General features: G+C 37.2%; 1 protein-coding gene and 1 non-coding gene across 2 annotated transcripts; one reads left to right on the forward strand and one right to left on the reverse strand.

The window, feature by feature from the left end:
• Positions 1 to 462: 462 nt before the first annotated feature.
• Positions 463 to 1,131, reverse strand: LOC127078424 (uncharacterized). Its single transcript, XM_051018883.1, has one exon. The coding sequence runs from the start codon at positions 1,129 to 1,131 to the stop codon at positions 463 to 465; it is 669 nt and encodes a 222-aa protein (XP_050874840.1).
• A 654-nt stretch (positions 1,132 to 1,785) lies between these two features.
• On the forward strand, positions 1,786 to 1,858 carry TRNAE-CUC (transfer RNA glutamic acid (anticodon CUC)). Its single transcript has one exon. It is a non-coding gene; the product is annotated as a tRNA-Glu (tRNA).
• The last annotated feature ends 11,975 nt before the right edge of the window (positions 1,859 to 13,833 follow it).

Here is a 13,833-nt window from a genome sequence, read left to right on the forward strand (position 1 = left end):
GGACTGGCTGAGCAAGATTGAGGGTGCTGAAAGCACTTTCAATGTTAGTAGGGCTGGTAGTATTAACATTGAAAGCAACCTATTGAGGTTTGGGCCCAAGAATTCCACTTTGTTGAGGCTTAGGACCATTATTTGGTCTATTCCAATTTGAGATTGGGTAAAGGCAAGGTGGGTAATTCCAAGGACCCCATTGTTGCCAAGGTGGGTAATTCCATGGCTGCCACTGTTGTTGTTATTGCTGCCCGCATTTCCTCTTCCGGAATTTCGACCGCCGTGATTCGGTTTCTTTCCTCTATGACCGCGATATGTCGATGGAGATAGTTGGGAGTTTGAAGCATAGGATGACGGTTTGGGTGCAGGTTCGGTGGCCGGAGCTTTGGCCATGAGAGCGACCGAAACAGAGGAGGCGTGTGATTCACGAGCGGCACGCTGCAACATGGTTGATTCCTCGAGTTCCAGCCGTCATCGTATTGTGGCGAAGGTGGGGAGAGGGTTGTGTTGCTGTATATAGGTGACAAACCCAACGTATGCATCAGTGAGACCGAATATCATTTTAAGCACCAATCGTGTGTTAGTGATCGGAGAGTCGACATTGGCGAGTTGATCAGATAGAGTTTTGAGGCGGTTGCAGTACACTTTTGTCGATGGAAAATCTTCTAGGTTTGTGTTGCTGAATTGATTTTCTAATTGTACAACACGTGAATGCTTGTTATCATGAAACATAGCGGTGATGCGCTTCCAACATTCTTCGGCAGTGTCATCGACGACGAGGATTGATTGAAGAGTGTCCTGCGAGACGGTTGCGTACATCCATTGTAGTACCACCGCATCAAGCCGATTCCAAAGTTCAAAATCGTTAGCCTTAAGGTCTGCTGATGTTTGTATGGCCTGTGCATCCGATGACGGGATGATGTGATCAAGTACGTTGTGAACACGTGCTTGCACCTTGAAGAGGGAAGACCATGAGAGGTAGAGATTATAATCATTTTCCAACGTCACTAGGATTATGGTTTTGACGTTGTTGATGGCGAAGGCGGAGTGGAAGTTGGGTTTCGCCGCCTGAGGAGGGTTGGTTTGAGAGGCTGATGAAGTGTCATTAGAAGTTTGGGAATGGGAGTTTGTTTCTGTCATGGTAAAACAGAGGATTAGCGGCGGTGAAAAGGGTTTAGGTTAGAATCGTGACAAAACTGATACCATATAAGTAATTTAATCTCTATCTTTTCATTGATAAGAATACTCATTATATACAAGTATGACAGTGTCTATATTTAGAAGCTAATAATATACTGATGTATACCAATTATAGAGATATCCTAATAATTATACTAATTATAGAGATATTCTAATACTTATAATATATATCTTTGTAAATAAATTATTGATATTTATAAATAATAAATTTTAAAAAGAAAAATAGCAAAAACCTTTTAAACTGTCTAAATTATATTCAATATAGATTTCAAACAACATATATTAACAAATAAATTGTTTTTTAAACATGTATTATAGATGGGGCATAAAAGTTGTGAAGACGGTATCTTGATTCAAGCATTCTACCATTTTGAAAGGATATTTTTCATAGTTGACATCATGACAAGTATGTAATGATCTATGACAGTTATGTTATTTAAATTTGAAACATTTAAGGGGCTTCCTATATAAAATTTAAGTCATAGTGTGAGTGAGTGTGACACTGGCATGTCTAGCTGAATCTGAACTATCAATCCTCGCCCATGCTGCCATGGTACTAGATATATGTTTAACAATTAGTACTAATATCAATCTTCCGTTGTAGTCTAGTTGGTCAGGATACTCGGCTCTCACCCGAGAGACCCGGGTTCAAGTCCCGGCAACGGAATAATATTTTTATTTTCTGTCTTAGCATAACATTTAAGCATGAATAGAAATGGTTGTTATTAGTACTAACATGGTGGTAGTTTAAAACAAAATAATTTACATTACACGGAATTTAGTGGGATTGGTGAGGAAATATCCTCTTAAATTGTTACTCCTATATTAATTTATTTTTAAAAAATTGTAAGTAGTCTTTTTTAATGATTTAATTGATATATACTGATAGGGTAAAATGATTTTACACCATCAGTTAATCTTATCCGTTGGATATTGAAATAAGTTTGACTTTTATTTTAAAAATTTATAAAGTAATGCAAACGGGTGATGGTGATGAATCGACAGTACATAATAATTAATCTCTTTTTTTAAATGTAAATTTTTGTCTTTAAATAAGTAAGAGTTTTATCTTTTAAAATAATCGAATTAGATAGGACTATAAAATTACTAGATTATAGAAGCTCTCGTATACTTTTTAAAATTGTGAAAACGTGAGTAGCTTTATATTAATATTATTCTCTAGCATTTGAAAAAACAAAATTAAGACGATTACTTATAAGTTGATAGAGGTATTACACTTACAATATCATCAAGTTTAATAAATCTTTTTGAAATGTTTTATCTTGTAAATTGATAGAGGTATTACACTTGTAATATTTTATCTATCGTTGTATAAGGGATGGTGACACTTCCATGATCTCTGCACTTTATAGACATTTTACACTATAAGACGAGGGATGGTGACACTTCCATGATCTCTGCACTTTATAGACATCTTATACTATAAGATGACTTTACAATTCTCAGATCTTTTTATTGTTTTAACATCCATTGATCTCTTTTTAGAGATGATGTCCTTCATAAATTTAGCATACATGCATATGCTGCGGTGCTTAAATATATCAAATGTTGATTTGTAAGTTTTTGAACATATCCAAAACAATTCCCAAACTCTTGTCATCTTTTTGTTTCCAAAATTTATGAGGATAAGGGGGGTTTATCTCAGACCTTGGCAAATTTGGTTTGGTTGATTTTTCTTCAGCATTATTCTCCTTTTCAACAAGTTTTTGAATTTGCATCTCCACTCCTTTGAGGTCGATATATGTTTCACTATCATTTGTTATTTCTTTGAGAGGTTATTCTTTGATGCTTGTAGTAATAGCATTTATAATGTTATGCTTTATTAGATTGACTACTGTGGTGTTTGGAAAACTTACTATAAATGGTTGTGACATCTGGTAAATCATGTTATCAACTTGAATCTACGTACGTTTGATTGATGTGTTCGTAGTTTTTATTGTGTTCTTGGTATCTTCCTAAAATTGAACAATTTTGGTGAAAAAAGAGTAGTTTGGACAACCAATCTTTCAAATGTGACCTCACATCCTAGTTTCTTTTGTGGAGCTACAAGTTAATTTGGATGATCTCATAAATAACCTTGTCTTTCAAGGGGCACCTTAATGATCTTGTAATGAAAAATTCAGTTGGTTCTTCCATCATGAATTGTAAGTACATGCATTTAGATTATCTTGTTGACGATTGGTTCTTCCTGCGTTTTTCTACGATTTTTTTTACGGAAATTTCACTCCTAAACCCAATTTCTTCGACTCAAACCTATCTCCACCCCATTCTAAACATGGATTATCATGAAATTATATTATTTTCAAAACCTTCAAAACTTTAACAATGGCATAATCACGAAAATAACTCATAACATAATATTTAGCACATACTAGTACATGAATTGGATCATCAAATTCATTACATAACAACACATCATAACCAATTTTAGAATTCAAAACAATAAAAGAAACTCATTATTGAATCAATTTTTGCCTGGTTATCCTAACAGCGATTGAAAAGTTCTTGCTTAATGTTCTTCTCTCATAATCTTTTTGCCTTCTCTTTCTCAATCCCTTGTTCTAGCATTTTTCTCTATGTTTTCACGTACTTATAGAAACTCTCCATAGCCTCTCAACTTCGTTTTTATAATAACAAAAACCCTTAAATTGGATTTTTCTCTTCTACCCTCACTTATTCACAAAATTCGCACATTGTCCTTTCCTTTCAAATTCTATTTACTTTATTACTTTAATCCTAATAATAAAATAATAAGATATAATAATAATAATATACTTAAGATAATCATATTAATAATTATAATTATTATCAACCTTAATCCTCTCTTATTCCTTCCTCCCATCTACTTCTCACAATCCTACTTTTATCCCAATTTCTCTATTTCTCATAATAAATTAAATAAATCACTAAATAATACTATTTTATTTATTAAATAATTCTAAAATAACTCCAATCAAGTTATAATAACCTCTACTCACTCATTACACCATTATCTCATGAACATACACCTTTACCACCCCAAATTAATTTAATCAACATCACATATAATTAAATAAAATACAAGTAATTCACAAATAATTTGGATAAATAGAATAATCTAAGTTGAGGTGTTACACTGCACACTTCATTAAGCCCAAGGTATAAATTCCTTAGCAATGAGTTTTTAGATACACAATCTCTAATATCCACATCCACTACATCTATATTGAACTCTAACTAACTTGGGCGTTGGAGTGCTAACCATGCATGTACCCCCCTTTATATCCACTATATCGAAGATAAACAACAACGATTCAAGATTAACCTCACCAATTCCAAAAGCATAGAGATCTCAACCTCAGACTTATGGTGTCGCATCACCAAATCGCTTAGGAAGCTTCGCTAAGCCATAATTTTCATAATCTCATCCATTTATGGTTTTACAATGGAACAAGGATCAAAGGAGGTCCAATGGCTGAACCATAAGGACAAATATTTTAATTCATTCCTCCAAACAAAACCATTTTGAGAACATTATTGATATTGATTATGGAACTTCGTGTGGGAGAGTCTACAATGACAATGTGTAAGAGAATTCAGACACTAGAAACATACTTATTTGCTTAGAGGTCTCATACTAGTTTTCTCAAAAGATAATTGTTTGCATCTCTGAGCGTTCTAATTCCAAGGTCACCCATGATTTGTTCTTTTTTTTTGGGTAAGGAAACAATATTGTGCCAACTAACTAAATTAATGGCAGTATTGTTGTGCCTTTTCCAAAAGAAATTATGCTTTGCTCGGTCAATTGTGTCACAAATAATTCGAGGGATCCACGTGTTTTGCATTTAGTAAGAATGGATGGATGTAAGAACATAAGAGGCACTCACCAATATTTGGGGTTTGTGAAGAAGCTTATTTTTCCAAGAGACTGGGCATATTTGCATATTTTCAATGATGTAATTGAAGTAATTGTTCTCGACTATACCTTTGAGTATATGAAATCCAATATATTTGTCTAAGGGTATGGTGTTGTGAATGCTTGATAGAGCATTAAGTTTCTAGATTTTGGCTCGAGGGATTATAGAGGAAAAGAAAGCACGAGACTCGACATGATTAATCTTTAAAGTTGATGCATGACTAAAATGATTAAGAAAAATTAGCAATAAAATAAGTGCGGGGTTTCTTTGCATTAGCAAACAAAATTATTGCATCTGCAAATATAATATGAGATATGAGTGGTTCATTGTTGGAGATGTAAATATGTTTCCAAGAACCACTTCAACACGATCTCATGGAAATATAGAGCTTTTTCATGCGGATAATAATGATATAAAGGGAGAGAGGACCAACTTGACGGAGGATGTGAGAATGCTTAAAAGAAGGTATTTTATTTCGATTCTACATAATCGATACAAAGGATGAGGTGAAGTAATGCACGATGAGATGGATCGTAATCGGTGGGAATTCAAAGTTTGTGACAGAGGATCAAAGGAAATTCCAGTTGACATTAGCAAAGGTCTTTTTCAAATCACGTTTTTTGGCGACATCTCTCTTCTTCTTCTTCGATTTTTGCATGATATATACAATTTCCTACAAAAATAATAACATTGTCAGACATGCCCCTACAAAAAATTTCTTTCACAAAAGATCAATAAAAATGTTAAGTAAGAGTTTGAGACGTTTGAGACGTTTGAGAAGAACTTTAATAATAATTTTGTAGACAATATTGCACGTGCTTATAAGCTTCAATTCTTTAAAAGTGAATGAAAATTCTACTTTCACAAATAAAGGCTATTAAAATTTCACAAATATTATGAACAAAATGTCCCATGAAAAATGTGTAGCAGATCAAAGATATCAACAAAAATATAAAATCTTAATATACACTTACAACTTCAATTTCAAATATATAGAAAAATTAGCGTAATATTTTAAACGAATACAAAATAATAAAGATTAAAAACAAAAGAGATTAGTTGATATAGAAAGTAAAAAAAATTATATTATCGATGTATCATAATCATTTATAAATTATATTTTAAATATGATTAAGAAAAAATCAGGATTTTTTACTTAATTAACCCACATTTTCGAAGAAATTCCCAAAATAACCCAGTTTTCAAAAAAATTCCCAATATACCCCACTTTTAGAGGGAGGCGCCAATTGGATTGGCGCCCCCTCTTAAGAATTGCAAGGAGGCGCCAATTGGATTGGCTAGGGCACCTGCCCTAGCCAATCCAATTGGCGCCTATGTGTAATTTTTAAGAGGGGGCGCCAATCCAATTGGCTCCTCCCTTAAAAAAGCCTCAAATGAAAAAACCTCCAACATAAAAGTTGTAGATCTTTTCAAGACAATGAATTTGGATATAAATTTTGCAACATTTGGATTTTTTTTGAGAAAGTTATGGGCAGTTGAAGTTGGACTTCTGAGTTTTTCAACTGCTATCTGACCTATAATGTTTTGTATTATTGCATGTGTTTATTTTAGGAATATGTAATTTTGTCCAACATAACATTTGAAGTAGACATCTTAAATTTTCCAATGCACTTGGTCCCACCTCAAAATAATTAAAAATGAGTGAGTTAGGTCCCTGCGAACTTGACCCAAAATTAGGGTTTCTGTCAAAATGAGCTATAATGTTTTGAAATTAATGATGAGCTTCCAAGTTTCAAATGGATTTTTGATGAACATGAAAGTTGTTCATATGGCGAATGTTGTTAAAACTTGAATGGAGGCGCCAATTGGATTGGCTAGGGCAGGTGCCCTAGCCTAGGGTAGGTGCCCTAGCCAATCCAATTGGCGCCTATGTGTATGTTTTAAAAGGAGGCGCCAACTCAATTGCCGAGTTCCTCATAAAATGCCTTTTTTGTCTTATAAATAGATGCGTAGTGTGACCTATTGTTCCACAATTCATATAATCATTTGGCTATCATGTTTGGTGTTCGTCGCCGATACGGTAAGGTGATTTATGCGAGAGACAAACCTCAATTGCTGATGCTGTTTTGGAACATCACCACGTTAGATCAACTGAAGAGGGAGTTGGTTCGATGGTTAGACGGGAAAATACCAGAAGGGAAAAAATCAGAAGTATTGAGAGACTTGACAGTATCTTTGGTTGGGTGCGAATGAAGACTGATAAGGATGCTAGGGAAATGATGTTCGGTCGAGACGATATTAATTTGATTGTTGTAATCAGTTAGAATTATTTATGTTTTCAGATGTTTTGTACTGATGTTGGTTATGAAACTCGTTGTAACAAGAACTTAATGATATATAATGATTGATTGTTACAGAAATACAATGTTACAAAAAGCATAAGATCTAGATACAATGTTACAAATAGCTTAAGATCTAGATATCATGTTACAATAAGCTTAAGATCTAGATGATGCTCCTTGATTGGGACAGTTGTTTTTGTTGTGTCCTGGTTGACGAAAGATACTACATAATCTTATCATTTTATCTGTGGAATCCATCTCTGTTCTTATACGTGTGCTGTTTGGCCTTCCTTTCTTCTTTCTACGCATCTCTTCATTGTGCCAAACAATATCTCCTTCATATGGAGGCCAATAATCCTCCATTGGTAGTACTGAAAAGCTTTGACTATATACATTCATGATGGTGTTGGCCTTGTACACATCAGATAAATGGGTGTAAGCGTCTTGACGAGTATAAGCGCATGCTGCAATGACATGGGAGCAAGGTATGCGGAAGGCCTGAAATTTTCCACAATCGCACCAACTTCTGTGTAGTTTAACCGCGTAGGCTAAATTTGGTCTCCCCTCGCTGTTGCCCATTGTTTCCTGGACGCTGAAATTTTGTCTATGACGGTCAAACACTGTTACAGCGTGTGTCGTAGCTTTGATGCTCTCCTCTTTCATGACCTTCATGCAACATTCACTGAATACTTGTCCAGACATTAACACTGCACTCCATCTTTCACCTCTGCTTGCGAACATAGAAGCCAACCTATAATAGGTTGATCTTACCAAGGCGGTTATCGGCAGGTTTCGAATTCCTTTGAAAACCCCGTTCATGCATTCCACAATGTTTGTTGTCATGTGGCCCCATCGACAACCACCGTCAAATGCTCTTGTCCACTGCTCTACTGGGATGTTATTTATCCATCTCCCCGCGTCTTCATTAGACAGTCGAATCTCATCACGATAATATTGAAAAGACGGTTGAGTTAAAGCATACCCAACATTCACCACCTTCTTGCGAAGATTCTTATCTTTTATAGCACGCATGAAGTTTTGTGCAATGTGTCTAATACAGTAGACATGTGTAGAAGGAGGATCATGTCATCCGTTGTCATGGTTGTTGTAGGCACTTTCGATGGCAGCATGTCTATCAGAAATCAGACATAGATTGGCTTGTGGAGCGACATGCGTTCTGAGATGTCGAAGAAAGAAACCCCATCCAGCAGCCGTTTCACCTTCAACAAGAGCAAAGGCAATGGGAAATACATTGTTGTTACCGTCTTGTGCAACTGCCATGAGCAACGTACCCTTGTATTTTCCGTATAACCAAGTGCCATCAATTTGCAGGAGAGGTTTGCAGAAAGCGAAACCTTTGATGCACGGGTCAAATGCCCAAAAGAGACGGTGAAATATTCTATTACCTGTAGCACAGGTTCCGTTTGGCATCATTGCTGGCACTGTCTCCAGAATTGCCACAGTTCCTGGGACATAAGTTTTTAGTGCCCATAAAAACCGTGGTAATTCCTTGAATGAGTCCTCCCAGTTGCCGAAAACCTGCTCAACAGCCTTTGTCCTCGCAATCCATGCTTTCTTGTAAGATGGAGTATAATTATATGTTGTTCGGATATGGGATATAATTATACTCACCTTCACTGATGGGTCTTTATTTACCAATGGCAGAATGTCTCGACATATCAAAGCTGTGCTCAGTTTACGGTGATCTTGTTGAACGGTTGTTGCGACGCAACTGTGTGGTGGGTCTATTGAAGCGATCTCCCAAGAGTCATTTTTCTTCTTGTAAGATGCAGCCAAACGAAACTTACAAAGCATGTTACGACATTCGATAACATACCTTCTAGAATCAGTGCGTTTCACCGTAAAGTCAGCAAAGTTGTTCATGTGGTATTTTTTGATTGCCAAGACACATTCCTCTTTGGTACGAAACATGTCTCCCACCTTTAATTCGCCTACTGGTCTCGGATACGGATTATAGAAGACACTGTCGGACATTTCATCGTCGTGAAGATCCATATTTGTCATATGTTGAGGAGGAATATAGGCATGAGTAGGAGGTATTGGTGGTGGTTGAGCCTCATCTTCATCGTCGTTATTCAGGATGTGATCAACCTGTATCTCAGTCTCCTCTTCTTCTTCATCAACAACGTCGACCTCTACTTCTGCTTCTGGGTTGAGTTCATCTGACCATTGTGCATCATTTGCAGCATCTCCACCAGCTGGATCCTGATCTGTTAGTTGAGACTGTTGAGACGGTATACATGGTTGTAGAGTAATGTACAACTCGATACAATCCATGCCTGAATGTTCATGACTAAGAAACATGCTTTCAACATCTTCATCGTCTCGTATCTTTAGGGGGAAAAACTTGCATTGACCATTCTCAAAAAATATAGGATTCTGATATGTCATCTTTGACACAATACCTGATGCTATAAAGGATTGTATTCTTTTTTTGAAATGCAAAAAGGTTGCATTTCTCTTCATCGTGACTCTAATGGTATCAGTGTTTCTAAAACAAAAACCATGAAGCTCAGACTCAAAAGTTTCACCGTTGCAGTGAACGTTGATACTGTATAATGATGAAGATGACATTTTGGAGATGAAAGCTATTTTGCAAGTGCAGATGAATGTGAGTGAAGATGAAAAGTAATTTGCAGATGATAAGTATTAATGTGAGTGAAGATGAATGTGAGTGAAGATGAAAAGTATTTTGCAAGTGCAGATGAATGTGATAGTAAGACACTTAAATAGATGGTATCAGTGTCTCACATTGAAGCTAGTCTGAGATACCGTGTCAAACATGCAAGTAATTTCAGAGATGAGGTGTCTGTCATGCAATACAGTGTGAGTTGATGTGTCAAGCATGCTAGCTAGTCAAGAGTTGATGTGTCTGTCATGCAAGACAATGTGAGTTGATGTGTCAAGCATGCTAGCTAGTCAAGAGTTGATGTGTCTGTCATGCAAGACAGAAGTGAGTATTCAGCATGCAGGATACTAGAGAGCCACGTGTCTGAGATGATGTGTCAATCCTGCAAGACAGTGTGAGTTGATGTGTCAACCAGGCAAGCTATCAAGAAGGTAGTCATCAGCATGCAGGAGACAAGACAGACACGTGTCGGACACCTAAGATGGTCAGAGATGATGTGTCAATCATGCAAGCCATCCATAAGTGATTTGTTCAGCATGCAGGAGACAACAATGCCACGTGTCAGACATGCAGAAGGTGGCGCCAATTGGTTTGGCGCCTACCTTTAAGGCTTGTACATGGTCGCCAATTTGAATGGCGCCCCCATGTAGTCAGTCCTCGAAACCAAGCATTCAGAACTAGCCTTGCATGCATGTACCCTATGGTGTCGCCAATTTGAATGGCGCCCCCACTTTAATATTGCACATGGTCGCCAAATGAGGTGGAGACACCATGCAAACACAATTTTTCATGCACTCCTCCATTTGCCTATAAATTGATCCACTCCTTCAACAATTCTTCCACACCAACATTCTCACTACTTCATCTACATTTCTCACTACTTCATCTACATTACTTCTTTTACAATTTCATCTTCAACAAAATCTTCCATTTTCATCTACACCAACTCCCCAACAATATGTCTTTACTCACAATGGGCGAAGCACACAGAGGAACAGTTGCAAACATCGCGACATACGTAAGTTTTTTCTTATACTTCTTTTTTATGTTTCATCTCCACCAACCCCATTTTATTTTGAAATACCGACTTAGTCAAGTGTTACATTATTTCTATTATAGGAGGTCTCAAGGTTTCGAACTCGAGTCCACGAATTTGTCCCAATGGACCCGATGATTCAACCTTATGTTGAACTCGCCGGTTTTGGTCACCTTAGCAAAATTATGTCTTGGTCTATAGATAACAAGTTCATTCTAGCCTTATGCGAAAGATGGAGGCCAGAGACACACACATTTTGGTTTCCAACCGGTGAGTGTACCATGATGTTAGAAGACGTCTACATGCTTTTAGGACTACGAATTGAAGGCAAAGCTGTTAATGGTAAGACCAACTATGCAAATTCAATTTGCATGGAGCTTTTAAACACTGATTTGTTAGATGATAATGCTAGGGGACAAGGTATACTACTTTCACGCCTAAAGTCATATTATAATAGTTTTTATTTAGATGAGCTTTCTACCGAAGATGCTCGAATCATCAAAACTAGGTGTTACATTATGTTGTTACTAGGATCCTTTTTATTTCCCGAAGGTAGTGGTTCTAGCATGCATATTATGTACTTACCTTTACTTAGACATATAGATAGAATAGGTAGTTATAGTTGGGGATCCGCATGTCTAGCCTATCTCTATAGTTCTTTGTGCAAAAACTCCCACAAAGATACTTCTACATTTTCTGGATGTGCTGTTTTGCTACAAGCATGGGGATGGTCTAGACTACCGTCTCTAGCACCGGTCAATAACAACCCCTTCACTTTTCCATATGCAAAAAAGTAAGTTGTTTAAATTGCTATATCTTTACTTCCTTCCTTACAATTTATTACCCATAACTAATTTATTTTAACTTTTTGGTGTAGATGGTCGGCACGCGGTATGAATTACAGCAGATGTCCGAGACACTGTTTTACTCAATATCGCAACCTGTTGGATCACCTTCGACCGACAGACGTAAGCAAAATAATTTCATTATTTCTTCATATTATGTTGACTTTTTCTACATTCATTTAAATCCTATCGTCTTTAACATTTCAGTTCATTTGGCGTCCATACCTTAATATGGATCATGAGCATCAAATCAACCCTGAAGACGCAGCCGTATGGACAACATGCACACCGATAATACGGTTCACAACAGTGGAGCTGCACAACACCGATCGTGTGAAGCTGCAGTTTGGTATGGTCCAGAATATCCCAGATCCCCCAGCTAGCCTAGGAGAATGGCATATGCGTAAAGTGAACGACCAATGGAACTACAACCCTTGGCAAACCTTCGCAAGATCAGAGTGTCGCAAGTGGAAGCACCGTCATGACCATGTCTTAACTGACGCAGTCATGCCAAATGAGGTAAAACCAAGTCGTACTTATATGGCTTGGTATAGATCAGTTGGATTTCAATTCATCGCCGATGATATGTACCTCTACGACCCACGCCAGACAAGTTACACACAAGAAGGATCAACATCTAACCCCCAACAACATTCTCAGCCCGGTTACTCACAACCACCTATCCGACAAACTTTCCGTTCCACAAACACACAAACATACAACCAAAACATGCCATTCACCCAACCCCAAAACCAAGAACATCCCCCATACCACCACCAACAAATGGACCATCAACCTTCGACCGAACATCGCTTCGCACCCACACCATCACCCTACCAAAGTCACCTTACCCAAAACACTAACCGCCCCATCACCTACCGTAGCCAAGAACCCCAAACATCACAATACCAAAACATCCCACAACCATATCTCTTCCAAACACCCCAACAACCTTTCCAACCTTTCCTAGACCCATCATTGTCACCCATGTCCCCCTTCAACCGTCCCGGTCGCCCATCCATGAGTCAACCACACCCCAACTTCTCTGGCATGGGTCATGAGCTCAGCTACGCCGGTACACCATCATTGAATACTGAAGACTATGCTGAGTTGGCTGAATACCTCAACGGATCTTCTCCTGTAAGAGGTAATGACGCTCCTGGACCATCAGATGAACAAACACCGGTGCAGAATCGTCAACGTGGGTTAGGGCCAAGGGTTAGGGTAGCTAGGGGATGTGGGACCGGAGGTCGGTTGGGTGATCCCGGTCATCACCATTAGGATTCTTTGTGTAAAATCCAAATTTTATTAATATCAATTCGTATTATGTCAAATTTATCTTTGTGTAAACTCCAAACATTAGGTTTCTTTCATAATTCTAAAATAAACACATATCATAATACAAAAATTATAGGTCAGAAACCCTAATTCAAGGACTTGTTATTGTTATGTTGAAGGGCTTGAATTTGGTCCCTTTTGGCAAAATTCACATACACATATTTTGACAGAAACCCTAATTTTGGGTCAAGTTCGCAAGGACCTACCTCACTCATTTTTAATTATTTTGAGGTGGGACCAAGTGCATTGGAAAATTTAAGGTGTCTACTTCACTTGTTATGTTGGACAAAAATTCATAACTCTAACACAAACACATGCAATAATACAAAACATTATAGGTCAGATAACAGATAAAATGTCAAAGAGTCCAAGTTCAGGTGCCCATACCTTTCTCATAAAAATTGCAAATGATGCAAAACTTTAGTCCAAATTCATTATCTTGAAAAGATCTACAACTTTTATGTTGAAGGTTTTGTCATTTGAGGCTTTTATCATTCAAACTAAAGGGCTTGAAGTTGGTCCCTTTTGGCAAAATTCACATACACTTGTTTTG

The sequence above is a fragment of the Lathyrus oleraceus genome, chromosome 5, assembly GCF_024323335.1.
Source record: "Lathyrus oleraceus cultivar Zhongwan6 chromosome 5, CAAS_Psat_ZW6_1.0, whole genome shotgun sequence".
In the NCBI taxonomy this organism is placed as follows: Eukaryota; Viridiplantae; Streptophyta; class Magnoliopsida; order Fabales; family Fabaceae; genus Lathyrus; species Lathyrus oleraceus.

Coding starts and splice junctions, on each gene's coding strand:
- LOC127078424 (XM_051018883.1), bottom strand. CDS start 1,131: ATGACAGAAACAAACTCCCATTCCCAAACTTCTAATGACACTTCATCA.